The following is a 17924-nucleotide window of genomic DNA, read 5'->3' as shown; positions in this document are numbered from 1 at the left end:
GGTTTAAAATCAGTTGGATGATCTATGTTTGTCACTGAAATCTGAAATATACCATCACTAAAAAAGTTAAAAATAAATAAAAAAGAACCAACAACAACAAAACCCAACTCATTTTCTGTATCATACTCTAAAATAAAACAAAAACAAAAATCCTTGTGCCAAAAGTGCTTTGCTCAGGGCTGCCAACATCTCTTTTTAGCCCGAGACATCTAAAATCTAAAAGCACAAACTGCTTTTAAAAACCGTAGAGTAAATCTCTATACAAGATAGTCCTCTTAAGTGGATCTATTGATACATGAGATATAATTAATCTGTCTTCTTTTGAAAGTATCAGAGCAGAAATATCTTTGGTTAACTCTTTTCTCTACATGCAAAATAAAATATTCTTACACAACAAGGCTGTTTCTCTCTGGATCTTGAGTTTGTCAGTGCCATTTAGAAAAGGGGGGCAACACAGTGGAAAAGCTGGGAGAAAAATGGAAGGAACCAAAAAAGAGAGGAAACATTCAGTTGCCATGTTGCCATCACTGTCAGTTTTGACTTCTAGCAGAGAAATGCCAATAAGAAATAAAATAACACACATACTACAGTTTGCAGCCTCATCAGCTTTTCAAATAGTTACCATGAGCACATTTCTGATTAGAGGGCTCAGGATTTAAAGCTGGCTACTTTTAGCACAATTTAGCTAATACAACAGGAAAAGGATAATTTCTTAATTGTAGATTACTTCCCACCACCCACCTCCCCAAGTGAAGTGAAAAGAGGAAAGCAGAATGGTAATTTTTAAGAGATTTTTTTTTTTTAAATCAATTTATGTCAGACCCATGATTATCATCCCAGTTTATCCACTCTAACCATAAGGACGGAATTATGTAATTAACATGACGAATCTTTGAACCAGTATTACAAGCGTGTCCTAGTAATTTTTTCCCCTATTAAAATCTTTTAAAAATGAAAATTAAATAACCTATCTTGGCTTGTTAAAGACTGCCAACCTTTGCATTATTCACAGGGAAGGCAAAAAGAATGTTAAGTGTCACATGCCAAGAACGTATTTTCAGAAAATGAAGATAGACAAGGCCCAAGTGTACACGAGGCACACAATAAAAAGTAATTTTACCATCTGTGATCTTGAAATTACAAATGGAGAATGAGAAAGAATGACTTTATATAAGCATATGTTTCTCTATATATTTATAAATATTTATATAATTTACCATGAAGACATGCAAGTAGTGTTATAGCAACTATTATACAATATAATACAGAAGGATTGGTCTTCCAATATTACACTTGCTTTAGTTAAACAGCAAATATGTCTTATCTATTGCATTCCTCTGTAGTCTTGAAACCGGAGAGAAATTAAGATTCCACATTATGCTATATTTCTTATGGGAGACCATGTATGCCTCAATAGTGTTTTGAGTTTTTGTTTTTTGTTTTTTTTTCAAAAAGCTCAACACAGATAAAGAGAACAAGATAAGTTCAGTGCAGCTTCAGGGCAGCTTTGATGCAGCATTAGAATATGTTCACTTGGTGAGGAAATATCTTTCTTTTTTTCTGTTTTCCAATTCAACCATATTAGGTTTGGCAGCAAACACAAGGTCAAAGAGAAAGCACAGATGTTTGCTAGAAGGCAAATTTCAACAGCAAGCAGACCAATTTACCTGACCTTAATAAGGTCTTTACAACACAAAAACTGTGAGTATAAAAGAGCTCATTTTAAAAATCTAGTATAATTTAACTTTGACTGATTCCTCTTAGCAGAAGAGTGAGATCAGAACAAATATGATCCTCCTTACAGCTTTATAAATTAAGATTACATGGAAATCAGGTCAAGAAGCTCAAATATTCAAACTAAAGCACAGGTGAAGCAGGTAATAAAACCTTAAAAGATAAATATTGAGCCTAAATTTATTTCCTCAGATACTCATTCCTTATTGGCTAAATGTATAAAATACAAAGTTTGAGAATTTTAAGCCTCAACATACCTAATTTCTTCCTATTTTTCTTTCTAAAGCTCTAAAAGCATAAAGTCACATTCCACAGCAATGTACTTCCCTGGTATTGTCTTGGAGGTTGATAGTAGAAATAGTTGGTACCTAGAAGATTTAAGGAAGCAAGGTCTACTCTGGTCAGTTTTCCTTCCACAAGGAGGAAACTAACAGGGGAAAGAGGGTTCTTCTATCTTGAAGGGTATTACTCCACACTCTGTCCCTCTCCCTAAAGCACTGAAGCCTGCAAAGTAGTTCTATTTAGACTTTTCCTTCCTTTACCTAAGTTTCATCAGTTATTTTTCACAATAAAAATATACTGAGTTAAGTAACTGTTGCTCCAAAGAGAAATATTAGGGGATTTAAAAAAGTAATTGGATTTGAAATTCTCAGCATGTGCTGCTAAAAGCACGTTAGAATGTATTGTTAAAATAAGAGAGATTGGATCAGGTGACAAACACTAACTTTAAAAAATGTGAAATCCAGGGAGGGTACTAGGAATGAGGCAAAGTAAAGGTGTGAACTCTCAATACACCAGATAAACACACAAGCCAAACGTATATGAGCACTGGCTCCACCAGCAACACACTTCTTACATACTCTAATATCGGAGCAATTCTGACTCCCCGAGGTTGGGAAGTTTGGAAAGCAAATATTAAAGTGAGAAGTTTCACTTTTGCTATATAATCTTTAAGTAGAGCCTTAAAAAAAGTGGCTAAACCCCTTAAAATTCCAATCCACCCCCTACCTTCAACATTTTTGTTTTGAAGGCAGATAAGAAATGAGAGTTCATTTAGCCAGTTTCACCCCCTTGGATTTTGCTGGCTTGCCCCTTCCTATGCAAAGACATTGATTCCTGATCTGCTTGCTGCCTATCTTAGGTAATTTCTTATCATATATCTTCTTATAAATATTTTATCATGTTACTTTCTTTTGCAAGACAAGATCAACACTGATTTTTTTAAATAGACAGTACAGGGACACACATGTATCAGATTTAGGAGGAAGATCTCACACCTTCCACAGAGATGCAGCCCAGCTCCTATCTGCTGAGTTTACTGGCTGACTTACTCTTCCCTGGGGGGGCTTTAGTGCTGGCCGAGTGGTGGTGGAGGCTGCTGGATACTTTCAGGCCATTCTTGCTGGGTTTGCAGTGCTCCTGTTGGCAGGACCTCCTGGAGGAGGAAGATCCTGAGTGGCTGGGAGGTGACTTGCTTCTCCCCACATGCGGGGATGAACTCCTCTGGTCATGGTGGGGCCGTCCAGCCCTAGATGGTGAGGAACTGGATGTGCGAGGCAAGGAAGAGCTTCGAGGAGAGGCACTGGGACTCCTGCGAGGGACAACTGGACTCTTGGGTGGTGTTTTTGGATTGTGAGGGGATCCTGGACCCTTGCACTGAGTAGTGCTCCGGGGTTTCTGAGATCCATTTTGAAGAATTTGGGCCAGGCGGGAGAAAAGGTCTGAGTCAGAATTGCTACTCCCTAGGACTTTATATCTGCGGAGCCTGAAAAGAAACAGAATAATTATTTTCGTTTTAATTCACTTTAAGTGTGCCTAGAAAGTCACAATGTCCCAAATCATAATATGTATGATGTGAGTCAAAATCAGGAAACAGAGGATGCGGAGTTACTCTTTCATATACCAGTTGTATAACCCTGGACAAATTATTTAACCTCTCCCAGCTTTGAAGGGGAATATTATCTATCTCACAGGGTTACTGAGCAGTCAAGTGCGGTAAAGTACTTAATTGGATGTCTGCCATCCAGAAGCACTTACATGTTGTTAAGCCCCTTCCTCCTACAGCATGTTTGCTCTTCCCATTTTAGAATTAACTTAATGAAATGTCTCTAGCACGTTAGCACATGAGCAAGAGTAAACAATTTTGTTTGAGGCTTCTAGGACAGGAATTCTCTATATACTTATGCAAACATTAAACTTCACAATATAAGTCTTCAACAGTACTCACCAACAGCAGGAACTACAGATAAAAATATACTTCAACCTCATTTAATAATTTCCAAAAGAAAAGAGTAGTCACTGGTTTCTCTGGGCCTCACTTTCTGCCCCTGACAATACCCTGAGATTCAGGAGAGCCGAATGCCTCTCTTACTGGCAACCAAGCCATCTAGAAAGCACTCATATGAATAGCAATGTCTCCTCTGCCCTAAATATCTTTCTGTCTTGGCCTAAAATCCATTCAGTTTAAGAATTTAAACCTCAAACTGCTGACATGCCACTCCTTACAGAAGGAAATGGGAGAAGAACTTCCAAGTTGTATTGGCACCTGCAGGACGCAGGGGACATATACAGCCACCATCGCCATTATGGCTCAGCAACAAGTTACTGACTTTTTTCTCTGAATTTTCTCCCTTCTTCCTTCCCCACCATCTACTTATACTGACAAATGACATGAAACTCATTCTGGTTAAGCCTAACTTCATGGATCTTATTGTAAAAATTGAAGAGTGGAATAAGATAATTCCTCTGTGCCAGGACCTATGTGGGAAAGTTGAGGTCCCACTGAATTCCCAGATGAGTTTCAGGCTGGTCAGCTCTGTAATATCTGGCACAATGCCACACATTTGGCTTTGTTATCAAGTTACCAAGTTCTACTTTGAGGGGACATGTAAAGTTCTAAATAGTAAATAGTAATTAAGATTTGTTTGTTGCAGTCCAAAGCAGCTCAAGCCACAGATATACTATCTCTATTAAGCACAGATGCCAAGCAAAAGGGGGGACGAGTGAATATTGTCCATGGAATCATCTTTTTAAAATTTCTCAGCTAAATGACTGCTGTTTACTCATCACCATTTTTCCCGTTGAAGTCTAGTTCCATGGTCATTTCAAATCCAGTGTTTAGTTACCTTTGAAGCTGAAAGAAACCCTAGGGGAAGTCAAAACTAAACTTAACTTTAGGTAAGGGTAGCAAGTTCTGCTGGGTAATGATACAGATAGAACCTCACTTTAATATACTTCAGAAATCCTTATAACAGGTGGAGGCCTATTATCTAGAACAAGCTATAATTTTCAGGTAAATTTATGTTGATGTCCACTTTGTTTTTGTTAAAAGACTATCCTTTTGCTTCTTCTCCAAGGGTTTAGACCATTCTACTCTGAAAAGTGAGTAATGGCTCCAAGGAAAGCACTCTTCATTGGTTCATTACTTCCCAATATTTTCCCCTCTTAAAAACAGAATCACTCCATGGTCAACTACACATAAGAATATTTCAATAAACAAGCATACCACACAGTAAATATTAAGGCAATATCTTTATTATGTATGGTCCTGTATATCATCAGATGTAGGGAAACTCCCTAAAGGATTTTTTGTTTGTTTAATTCATTATAATCAGATAAATAGAACTGTTACTAGGGTCTATTCATCATATTATAGACACAGTATCTTTCCCCAGAATTTGACATCATAATGACATCTGTTATAACGGGATTCTGACTGGACAAAACTAGAAAATTACCGAGTATCTAGTTAAAATGGACTGGGAAAGAGACATAACCTTTGTTGCATGCTAAAAAGCACTAAACAAAGCTCTAGACATATTCTACCTGATTTCCTCTTCCCAAAACCATTAGCAAATGTTTTACCCATATTATAGATAAGGAAATTGAGGTTCACACTGCTAGAAAGTGGGCGAGCTAAGAATTAACCTGGATCAAACTGACCCTTTCAACTACACTATGCTATAAGGCTTGGGAAAGGCAGGGAAGGAAGTAGATGATCAGAAGCAGGCAACAAAGAAATGAAACCAATGACATAATCAAGCAGACACAGAAATAATGCTACACACTTAACATAGGGAGAAGAGCACACAGCATTACCTGGCTTCTACTCCAGGCCTCATGGGTGGCTTTCCTGGTGGTGGCCGAGGCAAGAACTGAGATGAAGTTGAGCTGTTGACTTGATCTGTGTTGACCCATGAAACTGGCCTTGGAATTTTGCTCTTTCTGGACTGGGAGATGATGGGTGTCAGAAAGCTGTCTTCGGCTGACCTGCTCAGGTGTGAGTCTACGGCCAGTCTTGAAAAGGGAGTGAAGACTTCCTCCTCAGAAAAAGGAGCAGGAATAGTGGATAATCTCTCCTCTAGCAATTTATCAGAGGCACTTGAGAGGTCCCCAAGGAAAGATTTGAGTTGCCTTTTTTCCACCAGAAGCTTGACTAGATCTGGCTGATAAGCTTTCTTTTGGAGGAGCTTCTCTTTTGCAGAGACTGGACAGGATGATTCAAAAGTTGAATCTATCTCTTGTGCTAAAACAGGGATTCGGCTGTGTCTAGTTACAAAGGATGACCTAACCACATCCTTCCGGGATGGAGGACAGTGTTCACTCTCTGAAACAGAATGAAATAGTTCTCCATTTCTAGGGGCAATTTTCTCTCTCTTACCCTCTTGGTGCAAAAGAGTAGAGAGGTCTCCTTGATGACTCAGCAAGTCTTCACTCTTGATGTCATCCTCCTTAGATATCTTACCTTTTTGCACTGCTGCCACCTGGCCTATCTGTCCTTCAACATGTCGGTCAATAACTCGTGGAGATACTGCTGAAGTTCCAACTGCCAAAAGCTTCACTATCTCGTGAGTTTTGTCTTGATTTGGCACCACACTAAAAGTCTGTGTCTTTGTCACATCAAGAGGTTCAGTAGTAGCTGAGTGATCCCTTTCCACCGTCACCAAGTCTCCTGGGAGAGGGGAAATCTCAATATAAGGCTGCCCTTTACTCAACTTCTCATCTTCATTATCTGACCCCACAAGCATGCTTTTCTCTCCCGTTTCCCTAGGGAGACCCTCAAATTCTCTCACAGCCAGTCTGTTATGGTCAGGAAGGTCTTTTGGTCCCAGGTCTTGGGAGCTGTCACACTCTCTAATGCTGGGTAACATGTCATGACCAATATGATCTATCTGAAGCCCGAAGTCTGTTCTGCTTCCTCCACTAGGAGGTTCGCGCTCTGTCACAACCAAGCCAGAGAAGCTCTCCCTTGGAGAGTAAAGTTCCACAGTGGGCTCCACGGGATGAAGGTCTTTCTTTTCTGGCTGCTGACCATAATGAAAGCTACCTGAAGTCGACTGTGTAGATGCCACAGAACGTCTAGGAATTGTAATCTTGAGAGAGAAGAGAAAAAAAGGTAAGTGCAATAATGTGGAATTATAAATGAAGATGTATGAGTTGAGAGTTAACACCTCAAATTCTAATTTATAAGAGGAACGCAGATCCCAACCAGCTTTGCCCAACTCATACTTAAAATGAACAATTCTGAATAAAAATGCATGATACTCAAGCTCCCCTACTCAGAAACTGTACAGAACAGTCTCCCTCTAGGTTCATCCCTGCCTTTTCTTTAGCTTGCTCTGTACTCTGGAAGACTGATTTCTACTGACCGCACTATCCAGGCTCCCTTGCCTTCTGAATTCTGGTTGTGTTTGCCCAATGGGCAGCACCAACAGAGAATCAGGGAGTTGGAGGCAAAAAAGATCTGGGTACTACTTCTCTCTGCTTCCTCCCGAGGGACTGCAGCTTCGGTGGTACATTCTACCACTCCTGGCCACAGCTTCTGTCACATGGCCCCCTCTCCTATAGATATGACTCTTACAAGGTTCTGCTAACTGCCCCTCTTCCTTCTCTTTCAGGACTCAGAATAGGAATAGCTCCCTCTATTTCTGTTCCTGTTGGCTCTCTTAAACCCTACCTACACGTCTGTAAAAAGTTCCTTTCATTAGATTTTCTCCAAGTCCCTGTGAGTGTGCCAGCTATTTCCTGCCAGAATCCAGATACAGGATCTTAGGGAAAAATTATTGGTAAATTATTGTAAGTTGAAAAACTCCAAATTTACATGCATTTGTTGCTTCCCATAAATTCTGTAAATCAATGTTATTAATATTTTCCTATAAGCAAACACAAAGATGTTTAGTAATGTTTTATGTCTTCTTTAATTTTTTAAGGTCAAGCCTATTATAAATGAAATTCTACCATCTTTCCACAGAGGTCATTTCAATTCTATGTGAATAAGATTCAATGTTTAATAAGAATGTCCTTTCTTTAAAACACCTACAGGACTTCCCTGGTGGCACAGTGGGTAAGAATCCGCCTGCCAATGCAGGGGACACGAGTTCGATCCCTGGTCCGGGAAGATCCCACATGCCACGGAGCAACTAAGCCCAATGTGCCACAACTACTGAGCCCGCACGCCACAACTACTGAAGCCTGCGTGCTCTAGGGCCCGTGCTCCGCAACAAGAGAAGCCACTGAAATGAGAAGCCCGCGCACCACAACAAAGAGTAGCCCCCACTCGCCGCAACTAGAGAAAGCCTGTGCGCAGCAACAAAGACCCAACGCAGTGAAAAACAAATAAAATTAAATTAAAAAAATACATTAAAGACACCTACATCTTCACATTTGTTAAGTGACATGTAAGGAGGCAGAAAATGTCAACCACATAAACTGGTAAGGAAAAAAGCCTCTTTGAGAAATTAAGTAACTCGAAAATCATTTAATGAAGCCCATTAAGCTCTAATAGAACTATGGAAATTGGTCTGAATTCGAAGCAAAATGAATTTGGAGCTGTCATGGGAGATTTCACTTAGACCCCATCTCTAGTCCAATGACACCAAGAAACCCATTTGGTTCCAGAGTCAGATAAGTTGTTTAGATCTGTTTCTCTGTGTGTCAGGAATACAATTAGGTTTAAGAACACGCAAAGCTTACCCTAAGCCCAGCCCAGGGAGAAAACACCTAACTAATGTCCTGGAATAGCTCCTGAATGGAATCAGTGTACTGAGGCTCCGTCAGGTTAATCCAAGACAGGCTAGGTTCAGACACGAATTCTCACAATAAGCCCAGACCTACAATGACCTTGGGGAAAAGGCAGTAAGTTCTACTGGTGCTGTCACCCTTCAGGAAGTCACCTCATACCTGTACTTTCATTATACTAAATATAGGCAGATGGCAATTTTCTAGTATTTTTAAAAATGATATTGAAACTTAAAATTTATAGTTATTTACTCTTCAAAATTTACTTTTTAAGACCTGAGAGTGATGGTGATAAGAAAAGCAGTTATGAAATTATATTAAATACCAAATAACTAGGGAGATGACTATATTTACATTCAAAATAAACCAACAGTCATTTCATTATTATATGTAATTCCAAGTACATCACCCAAAATGAAATCAGCATTATTTACAAAAATAACACTCCACTGGTCTTCTGAGATTGAAGCTAGAGAATCAATGCACTTCTGAGCCTAACTCATCTGGATTCAGGATATAAATGTCTGTGTATGTATGGTATGAAAAAAGAGATGATAATCTTGTATATAGAAAAGATATATGAACCACTGGAGAGAAGAATTAATTTTCTTGAAAAGATTCTGAGCAATTATGAGAAACTGCATAAATTACTGTAATATAATATTTATATAGCACTTTAATTTATAAAATATTCCTAAAATCATTTTTACTGATTCCATTTCATAGCTGCCCGGTATTTTAATTGAGTACTTTTATTTACACAAATTTCACAAATGAAGAAAAACACAGTCAAAAAAAGTTAGGGACAGGATTCTAGGATTTTGAAAGTCCCTCACAGCAAAGCCTACTTACTGACATGTACTACACACTCTCAAATGAAGTCTGGGAAACTGAGTCTGCAAAAAAATATAAAAAATAAAAATAAAAACATTATCTATCAAGATGAGCAAAACCAAAGATCAACAGCTGCATACAGAGAAAAGAAAGCTAATTCTAAGTATAGCTGAAAACAGCTTCCTTAACATTAGACCATAAAGACACAAAAGTAATTCCCATACTTGGGACACTCTATAGACTGAATTAATGATCTGCCAGGGCTTCCCTGGTGGCGCAGTGGTTGAGAATCTGCCTGCCAATGCAGGGGACACGGGTTCGAGCCCTGGTCTGGGAAGATCCCACATGCCGCGGAGCGACTAGGCCCGTGAGCCACAACTACTGAGCCTGCACATCTGGAGCCTGTGCTCCACAACAAGAGAGGCCGCGATAGTGAGAGGCCCGCGCACCGCAATGAAGAGTGGCCCCCACTTGCCGCAACTAGAGAAAGCCCTCGCACAGAAACGAAGACCCAACACAGCCATAAATAAATAAATAAATAAATAAATAAATAAATAAATAAATAAATAAAATACTGACTTTAAAAAAAAAAAAAATGATCTGCCAGTAAGCCATATACATCCTTTATATGTTTAATTTCTCTAATTCACAAACATTTCATCAAGGCATGAATTCAATCATTTCCTTTCTTCTGTTCTCTAATTGTATCAGGTACACCTTTCTATAGAATTAGAAAATCACCTCAATGTTTTCCATTTCTTTCAAATTTTCTTATTTTTATTAATGTCTAGTACTGAATTTGACTAACATCAGTCTCATTACTTTTTAGTTCAGATAAAGCAGCCTCATTATTTTATAGTTACCCCGTGTTCAGAACTGGCCACACAGCAAGAGACAATAAACTACAAACCAACTATTCACATTTTAACTTACAAATTTATCCTTTTACTTTCCTCTCATTCAAGGATAGTAATGCTATTAAGATAATAAAAACCTTGGTAAATTCAACATTCATACCAAATAGTCTCTCTTCCAAATGAAAGGAATATGGTATATGAAATATCTATATTTCATTTTGTGTTTCTGGCAAATAATTTAGAAGAGATATAGGTAGTAGAATAATTTATTGGTTCCTACTATAGCCAAGAATAACTGAGTTATTCTTGGCCTAATTCCAGGCCTATTAAAAAAATTAAATTTTAACCATTCAAATTTCTTTGGGCTATTTAAATTCCACTGCAGACTTTTGTTTAAAGCATCTTTATATAATACTTTATACAAGTGTCGAAAACTATGAATAAAACTAAGCTACTATTATTGAACCACGTTTTTATGTACCAAATTTTTATTTCTATAAAGACAGTACACAGTTGCAGTAACATGTGCATATTAAGAGGCCATACATCCTAAAAGAATGTCTCACTCTCTCACTCTTTACCCCTGTCGCTTACTCTGACCGCATTTACGTTGGTTACTTTTGCTGAAGATATTGTTATTTTGTGGTTTGGCTTATGTGGATAGATATGAGGGCTGATGCGGTGGTAAGGAATGGAGAGGGCAGAAGTCTTTGCTTACAGAGGTGGGTAAAACTGAAAACCTGAAGCCTCAAGACCTAAGTAAATGAGAAGTAAAAGTTGTTTTTTCCCTTCCCCTGTTATCCCACTCCTCAGAGACAGTCACCCATTATTAATAGTTGAATGTATATTTAAGGGAATCTGAAGTTATAAAAATTTTGTAGAGGTACTAGGAATCATAAATAAGTCACAACCCATACCCAAAGAATAGAAGTTTCTTTTCCCAGAAAAGAAAGATTGAAATAATATTTCTTGGCTGGCCTGTAATTATATATCACATACATGGCTACAGGATTTAATAGTCACTTTTCAAGCCCCTTCATACAATCTTGGAAGACACTTTGGGGATAAATCTAGTCCAACTATCCCCAACTTCCACAACCTATAGATTTCTATCACAGCATCTACAGTACTTAAATAGTGAGGAGAGTCACTGGGCTTTGATGCCTAGCACAGTACCTGACATACAGTAGACGCTCAATAAATGTTGAACATATGAGTAAATCAACCATTGGACGCTTGGGTTCCTTCTATGAAGCCTCTCCCAAGTGACAGTCCAGTCTTTTACTTGAACACTTCACAAATGGGCTTTTTTTTACTTCCCAAGTCGGTCCATCCAGTCTCTCATCCTTTCTGATCGTTCATGGATTGAATTATACCATCATATATAATTCCAGAGATGTAATCTCATAGAAACAAAACTTTTCTATAATTACAATGACCCAACTTTCCAGATCAAAAACAGAAATCCATGGTCAGACAGAGGACATTTAGCCACTCCCTTGTCAATGTACATGCATTCAACTCTCCTACAAAATCCATTTCAAGAAGTTAACCATGGTGGCAATCAATCCAAAAAGTCCTTACCTTTCCACACTATTAAAGCACTCATCTATTAATTACATGGATCATTCATTTTTCAATAGAGACTCTGAGTAACTCCATGAGCTTTCATATAGTCACTCCAGGTGTACAAGGGCTCCAAATATTCAGTGGAACACTGGAAAAGCCACATGAAGCTACTATTTCAGGTAAGCTGCACTACTGAAATGTCTCAAGTCTTCATTGAGATTTTCATGATTCACAGTTCAAGCCCTCATATTTGCTTGAACTAATGCCAAAGCCTCCTCACTGGCCGCTGCCCCAGCCATTCTCCCTCCATGGCTCCCAAAGAGCAAGTTACTCCCCTCCCTCAACCCTGGCAGTTTCTTGTCCTGCATCCCATACACCTCAGCATGGCAGGCCAAGGCCCTTTATCACCTCATTTGTGCAGCTCATTTTCAGCCTCCTTCCTTCGCCCTAACATTCTGGATTACTTATTTAAATGCTCTGAATTTTGGTGTTTCAAGCCTCTCTGCCTTCGTACATGCTGTGTTTTTTGCTTGACACCCCTGCATCTCCTTCCAGCAAGCTTATTCATCCTTCAAAGTCCTCTTATTTTTGAAAGTAATATATCTTCACCATGGTAAATAAAATTAGAAAATAAGAGTTGAGAAAATTAAAACACCCAGCATTGCACTCCCCTGTCCTAGGCAGATTTATCTGTGTTCTCATTTGTGTACACAGCTCCACCACAATCACTTCACGTGGTTTAAGGTAAATGTTTAGATATAGGCCTTCACTGTCAACCTAACAGGTTGGTGCCAACTGTTTATCCCTGAGGTACAGCAGAAAGCCTGGAACTTAGCAGACACCTTACGGAACTGAAGGGCTGAAAGAACAGAATTAAGGCAATGCAATCAACTGCTGCTCTGACTCTCATAGTACTGGTATTGGTAATTCCTGTAAATACAGCCAGAGGAATCCTCTTAATAGATGCTGACTAACAGATGACAAAAAAAGTACATGTGACTCTCTTTTTGTCCTGCTCCTTCTCTGTGCATTATTTTACAGCCCCCACTCCTGCTTTTCTTCTTCTCAATGTCTGAAAAACAAGTCAATGAGGAAAGTCTTTCAGTATGTTGACAATCCCCTGGTATGAGGAAAGGCTGGTCTGTGTGACCAATACAATATGGCAGAAATGATGATATGCCCCTTCTGAGATCAGGTTGTAAAAGACAGTGTGGTTTCTACCTCGGTGGAGGGTGTTCTCTCCACCACCACCCCCGCCCCCTTCTCTGTCTCTTTCTCTCCTCACTCTCTGAAAAAGCCAGCTGCCATGTCAAGTATGGAGAGCCTACGTGGTGAGGAACTGAAGCCTCTGGCCAACATCCAGTGAGGAACTGAGGCCTGCCAACAACCATGTGAGTGGGCTTGGAAGTGGATCTTGCCATCCCGTCCAACCCTATGATGATTTCCCCGGCCTACAGCTTGGTAGCAACCTCATGAGAAACCCTGAGCCAGAACCATCAGACTAACCCACTCCTGCATTCCCAACCCTTAGAAAAAGTGTGAAATAATAACTGCTGTTTAAAGTTGCTAAGTTTGGGGTAATTTGTTACATAGCAAAAGGTAACATATAGGTGGTATTATTATTCTCCAGTCACATTTATAGTGTTTCCAAAGGTGATGCTAAAATGAAGCACTGCCTTTCTAAAGGACTGTCTAGAACCAAGAGATCATGTGGTACAATCTGCCACGATATTCTGTAAGGAATAACCCGTCCAACCTTCTCCCTACCAACAGTGATTACTCAACACCACATAAAACTGGTCACATTCTTTCCTACAGTTACTGTGATTCTGGACCAATAGTTAGACCTGTTTCAGAAGCAGTTCAAGTTACTTTAGTTTCCTTCTCTATCCTTGTTCACTTATGCCAGCTTAATTTTGCCTCTCCATTTGCTAATCAAAACATAATTTAATATCTCCCCTATAAGCCAAAGCTTAGTCTTATTTTGCTCCCTATAAACCTATGTTGTTCAGCCTCTTTTTAGAAATGATTAGTAGTGGGCTAACTTCATAATTGTTTACCCCAGGGGAAAAAAATCTAATTTCCAAAAATAACCCCAATTTCTTTTGAATCTAGCAAATTTATCCATCTTTCAAAATATATCATCTAAAATATTTATACATGCTATTTGATAACCAGTGGTTTCATGTATATGGATAAGGAAAGCCCTAAACAAGGTTCACAAATTTATGCTAAGAAATAAAGAGAATTAAAGAATGAAGTTCTCATCAGTTGATTTAATATGCCAACTATACCTGTAATACAGATAAACTTTTGCTTTGCCTATTTTTATGGTTCTTACATATTTTAAGATACCAGGACAATTTCCTTTCATATCATCATAAAGAGGAAACAAGCCTGAATGCAAAAGATATAAACTAACAAACTGTTTCCTGTCAGAATATGTCCTAATTTAAAATATTCAGATAGAATGGTAATATGTTTTATCATACTGTCTAAGTTAGAGCACGTGATCAGAGCTGCAAGAGATCTAGAGAGACTATTTGGTGGTACTCCCTACTTAATGTGTCTGTAGTTAAGTTAGGGAAGTAACAACATCTGCTTGCAAAAGTAAACTCTGAATGTAGGCCTCAAGAAGAGAATCAAGATATATTTTTATCCCAAGCTCCCCAAAATGAAGGAGATGGTAAATTCAATACCTTAGACACAAGTGTGCAAGTGATGAGGCTGCTATTTAAGAGACCTTCAGTTAAGAAAAAGATTTTTTATTTAAAGATACCTGAAAATAAGGTCAAACTTATAATATCAAATATAATACACAAGTCTTTCAAAAACTTGATAGAGAAAATGTTGCAGATAGTGTAAGAGAACCATGAGAACAATTTTTGTGGACAGGGCAGTATTGATGGGAGAGAGTAAAAAACACCAGGAGAAATGGAGCCAAGGGTTTAAGACCCTTTATGCAGGGAAGCACACCAGAATGCTGTTGGAAAAATGCATGAGCAACAGTGAGTATATAGCATACTAGAGTCAAAGAAAAGAAGAAACTGAATCTGGGAAGGTGGAAAGAGGAAATGAATGGAAAGAGGAAGGTGGGGTGGAAAAAGAAATGCAGACAAGGGAGGGAGGCATTAGGATCTGCCTCTAGCCCACAGGGGACCTCTGTACAATTTGGAAAAGGATGCCCCTCAAAGAGGAAACAGCCCTACACAAAGATGCACAGTTTGGCTAGCAAAGTTTGGGTTAGATTTCAGGCCCAACTTGTTCCCTTGGCTAGGTCTCTTTATGCAGTGAATGACTTGTATAACTACACAAAACAGTCCTAGGAAAGAAGGAAAGACCAACTAACTATGATGAAGAAAGAGGCAAGCATTTATTTCTCTATTTCGAAGTGCAGGTAAATTCCTACAGAGCTGTACACAAAATCAAATTTTGTTACCTTTTCTTACTGTTTTACACCTGCGTGTGCAATTCTGTTCTAACTGAAAACATTTCAGCTTGCAGAACAATGTTGTTACTGGAGAGCTGGAAGAGACGGTTGCTAGCTGATGACGGCAATTAAGGAAACCTGGTACTCCCACGCATGTAAAGACAGATGTACCTGCTCGCGCCTGAGACACTGCCTCCATATCTGGCTTTTGTGAGACTCACACAGTCACAGAGGGCACCAATGCTTACTGATAAGAACAGGGTAACAGGTGTCTCCAGCTAAATGCCCAAACTGAGAATAAACAGTGAGTTTCCTCAAAATGTTCCTTTGCAGAAGGCCTGTATCACAATTGCCTTCAGCTGCTTGTTAAAATGCAGATTCCTGGGCTCTCACTATCCCAAACCTACTGAAGCAGAAGTTCTGGAAGTGAGGCTGGGACTCTATCTTATAAACAACAGACATTAAGCTTGGAAAGTTACTATCAAAATAAAAATTAAATGTGAAAAAAATAGTTGGAAAACTACTGTTTAAAAGGAACATAAAATATGACAAATTTCTGGGTGAAGGTTATGAAGGAGAAAGGAAACAAAAAGAATGATACTAGCAACGGTGTACAGTATAAAGTACAAACCATGAATGGTTAAATACATGCCGTCCTCACCATATTTATAATGTAGAGTTCGAAAATCTCTAGAATTATAAATTTTTAAAAATCATATTATATATACACACGCAGATAGACAGTTCTTGTGGTCTAATTATAAATGTTATTATGAAATTAGGTCATAATGACATTTCACCTATTAGGTTGCTATCCTGATAGAAAATCTCACTTCTTGAGAAATTTCACATTGGAAGACGGACTACAGAACTTAGTCCAGACATCATTCCCTACACCCATGTGCCAAACTTAGGCCTCTGCAGAAGAATCTTAGTTGATCCACTATTAGTCCTTTCTTAACAGCACCTTGAGTGGATGACAGAAAAATGACAGGAGCAAATCACTTACTGCTGTAAGGGGTCCTTCTGCTTGTGCCTCCATTGGACTTGTGGGTGTCACTGCAATAAATTGACTAGCAGCTCCAGCCTGGAGTTCCAGCCTATCTGCATATTGTTCTGAAGCAGCAGTGGCAGGGCACTTCCCAGAAACTGCTAAGATCACACCTGAGGTTTCCTTCTTTAAAAGATCATTTTCTGCCCAAGGACCCAATCGGAGCTTTTCATCTTGAGGGGATTCCTCTAGGACTTGAAGGACTTCGGGCTCCTCGTCGGAAGGGCTTCCAGTTGTTTTATGGCCTAAAGCCTCATTTGTCCTAAAATCCCGAAGGTCCTGTTCCTTATCCACAATCACCCATTCTTTGGAATCAACCTCCTGCTTGCAGGAGCTCAGGTTAACGGCTACAAATCCATTGCTGCCACCACCATCTGCCTGCTCAGGGGTGTTGGCAGAGGCAGGCTTGGAAGCATCTGGAAGATACTCTTCATCATAGTGCCAGATGTGGTCAGTACGGGACACAGCAGGAACACAAGGCTTATGAAGCAGAGCAGGGAGAACAGATTCCTTTCCTTCACTGGAATCTTTCTGCATTTTCTCCAAGCTTAAGAAAATGAACACAAGTTACTTAATTGTCCTAGGGAGAATACTTATTATATAGCCTATAAGTTCTATACGGAACTAATATTTACCCACAGACGAGAAAAAAACAATATGGATAAAGCATAAGGAACACTTCACGGGTGGGTAACGCTCTGCTCCACCTGTCATCATCCTGTTCTGGAAGACGGAGCCCGTAGGAGGAAGACGTCTCTCCTGCGGCCGGGCAGGAAAGAAGCCTAAGCAGGTTAACCAGGGCGACTTGTGTGATCCAGTTCACCTTTGCTTTGCCAATTCAATCACACTGCCCTCTGCTCTCTGCTCTGAGGGACTGAGGGACAACTTACCCAAGAGGCTTTTGCCTCAGCAGAGGCCCTAGAAAAGGAAATGAGGAAGCTAATATACATCAGGCAAATACTTTCTGCATTTGTTTTGTCTTCAGAGAGGTATATAAATGTATACTCTTTCAAGTAAACTCCTCCAAAGACAGGGCTAAGCAATAGTGTGACTGGTGGTATTTGGCTGCACTGGCTTCTGAGAACTGCTCTCACCTGCAGGGAAGCAGTTTAAGCAATACACTTGTTCCTCTCCTTAAGTTTGTACTTGGGTGCTTCACTTCCTTCAACTGTTCCCTATTCATTCTAGGTTCTGGCTTGAGTTCATTTTCTTGGAGTACTTCTGTTCTCAACTCTGTCTTATCTCTCAGCTCTTCCCTCAGCATGGACTCTCTTTTTAGTTCCATTCTTTTATTAGACTAATTTTTTCCCAAACTAAGCTTTTATCCCTATCACACTTTTATTTTTATTCCCAATCTCATGCACAACTGAAAATGTTTAAACACTGCCCCAGTCCATCCTTTTGATCATATCAACGTGTAGACACAAGTTTA

General features: G+C 39.3%; 1 protein-coding gene across 2 annotated transcripts in view; it reads right to left on the bottom strand.

Annotated features, from left to right (window-relative positions):
- Window positions 1-1223: 1223 nt before the first annotated feature.
- The window catches only part of TTBK2 (tau tubulin kinase 2), a 136277-nt gene continuing 119576 nt past the window's right edge, over window positions 1224-17924 (bottom strand). For both annotated transcript variants that reach the window (XM_059913496.1, XM_059913497.1), the window contains 3 exons: window positions 16451-17039; window positions 5833-7106; window positions 1224-3499 (listed from right to left, as the gene is read on the bottom strand). In XM_059913496.1, the coding sequence (XP_059769479.1) occupies window positions 3037-3499; window positions 5833-7106; window positions 16451-17039 (2326 nt within the window). In that variant the 3' untranslated portion in view covers window positions 1224-3036. The remainder of the gene's footprint in view (window positions 3500-5832; window positions 7107-16450; window positions 17040-17924) is intronic.

Source organism: Balaenoptera ricei, chromosome 2, assembly GCF_028023285.1.
Source record: "Balaenoptera ricei isolate mBalRic1 chromosome 2, mBalRic1.hap2, whole genome shotgun sequence".
Lineage (NCBI taxonomy): Eukaryota > Metazoa > Chordata > Mammalia > Artiodactyla > Balaenopteridae > Balaenoptera > Balaenoptera ricei.
The sequence above is the reverse complement of the archived record's forward strand: the minus strand, read 5'-3'. Positions and strand labels throughout refer to the sequence as shown.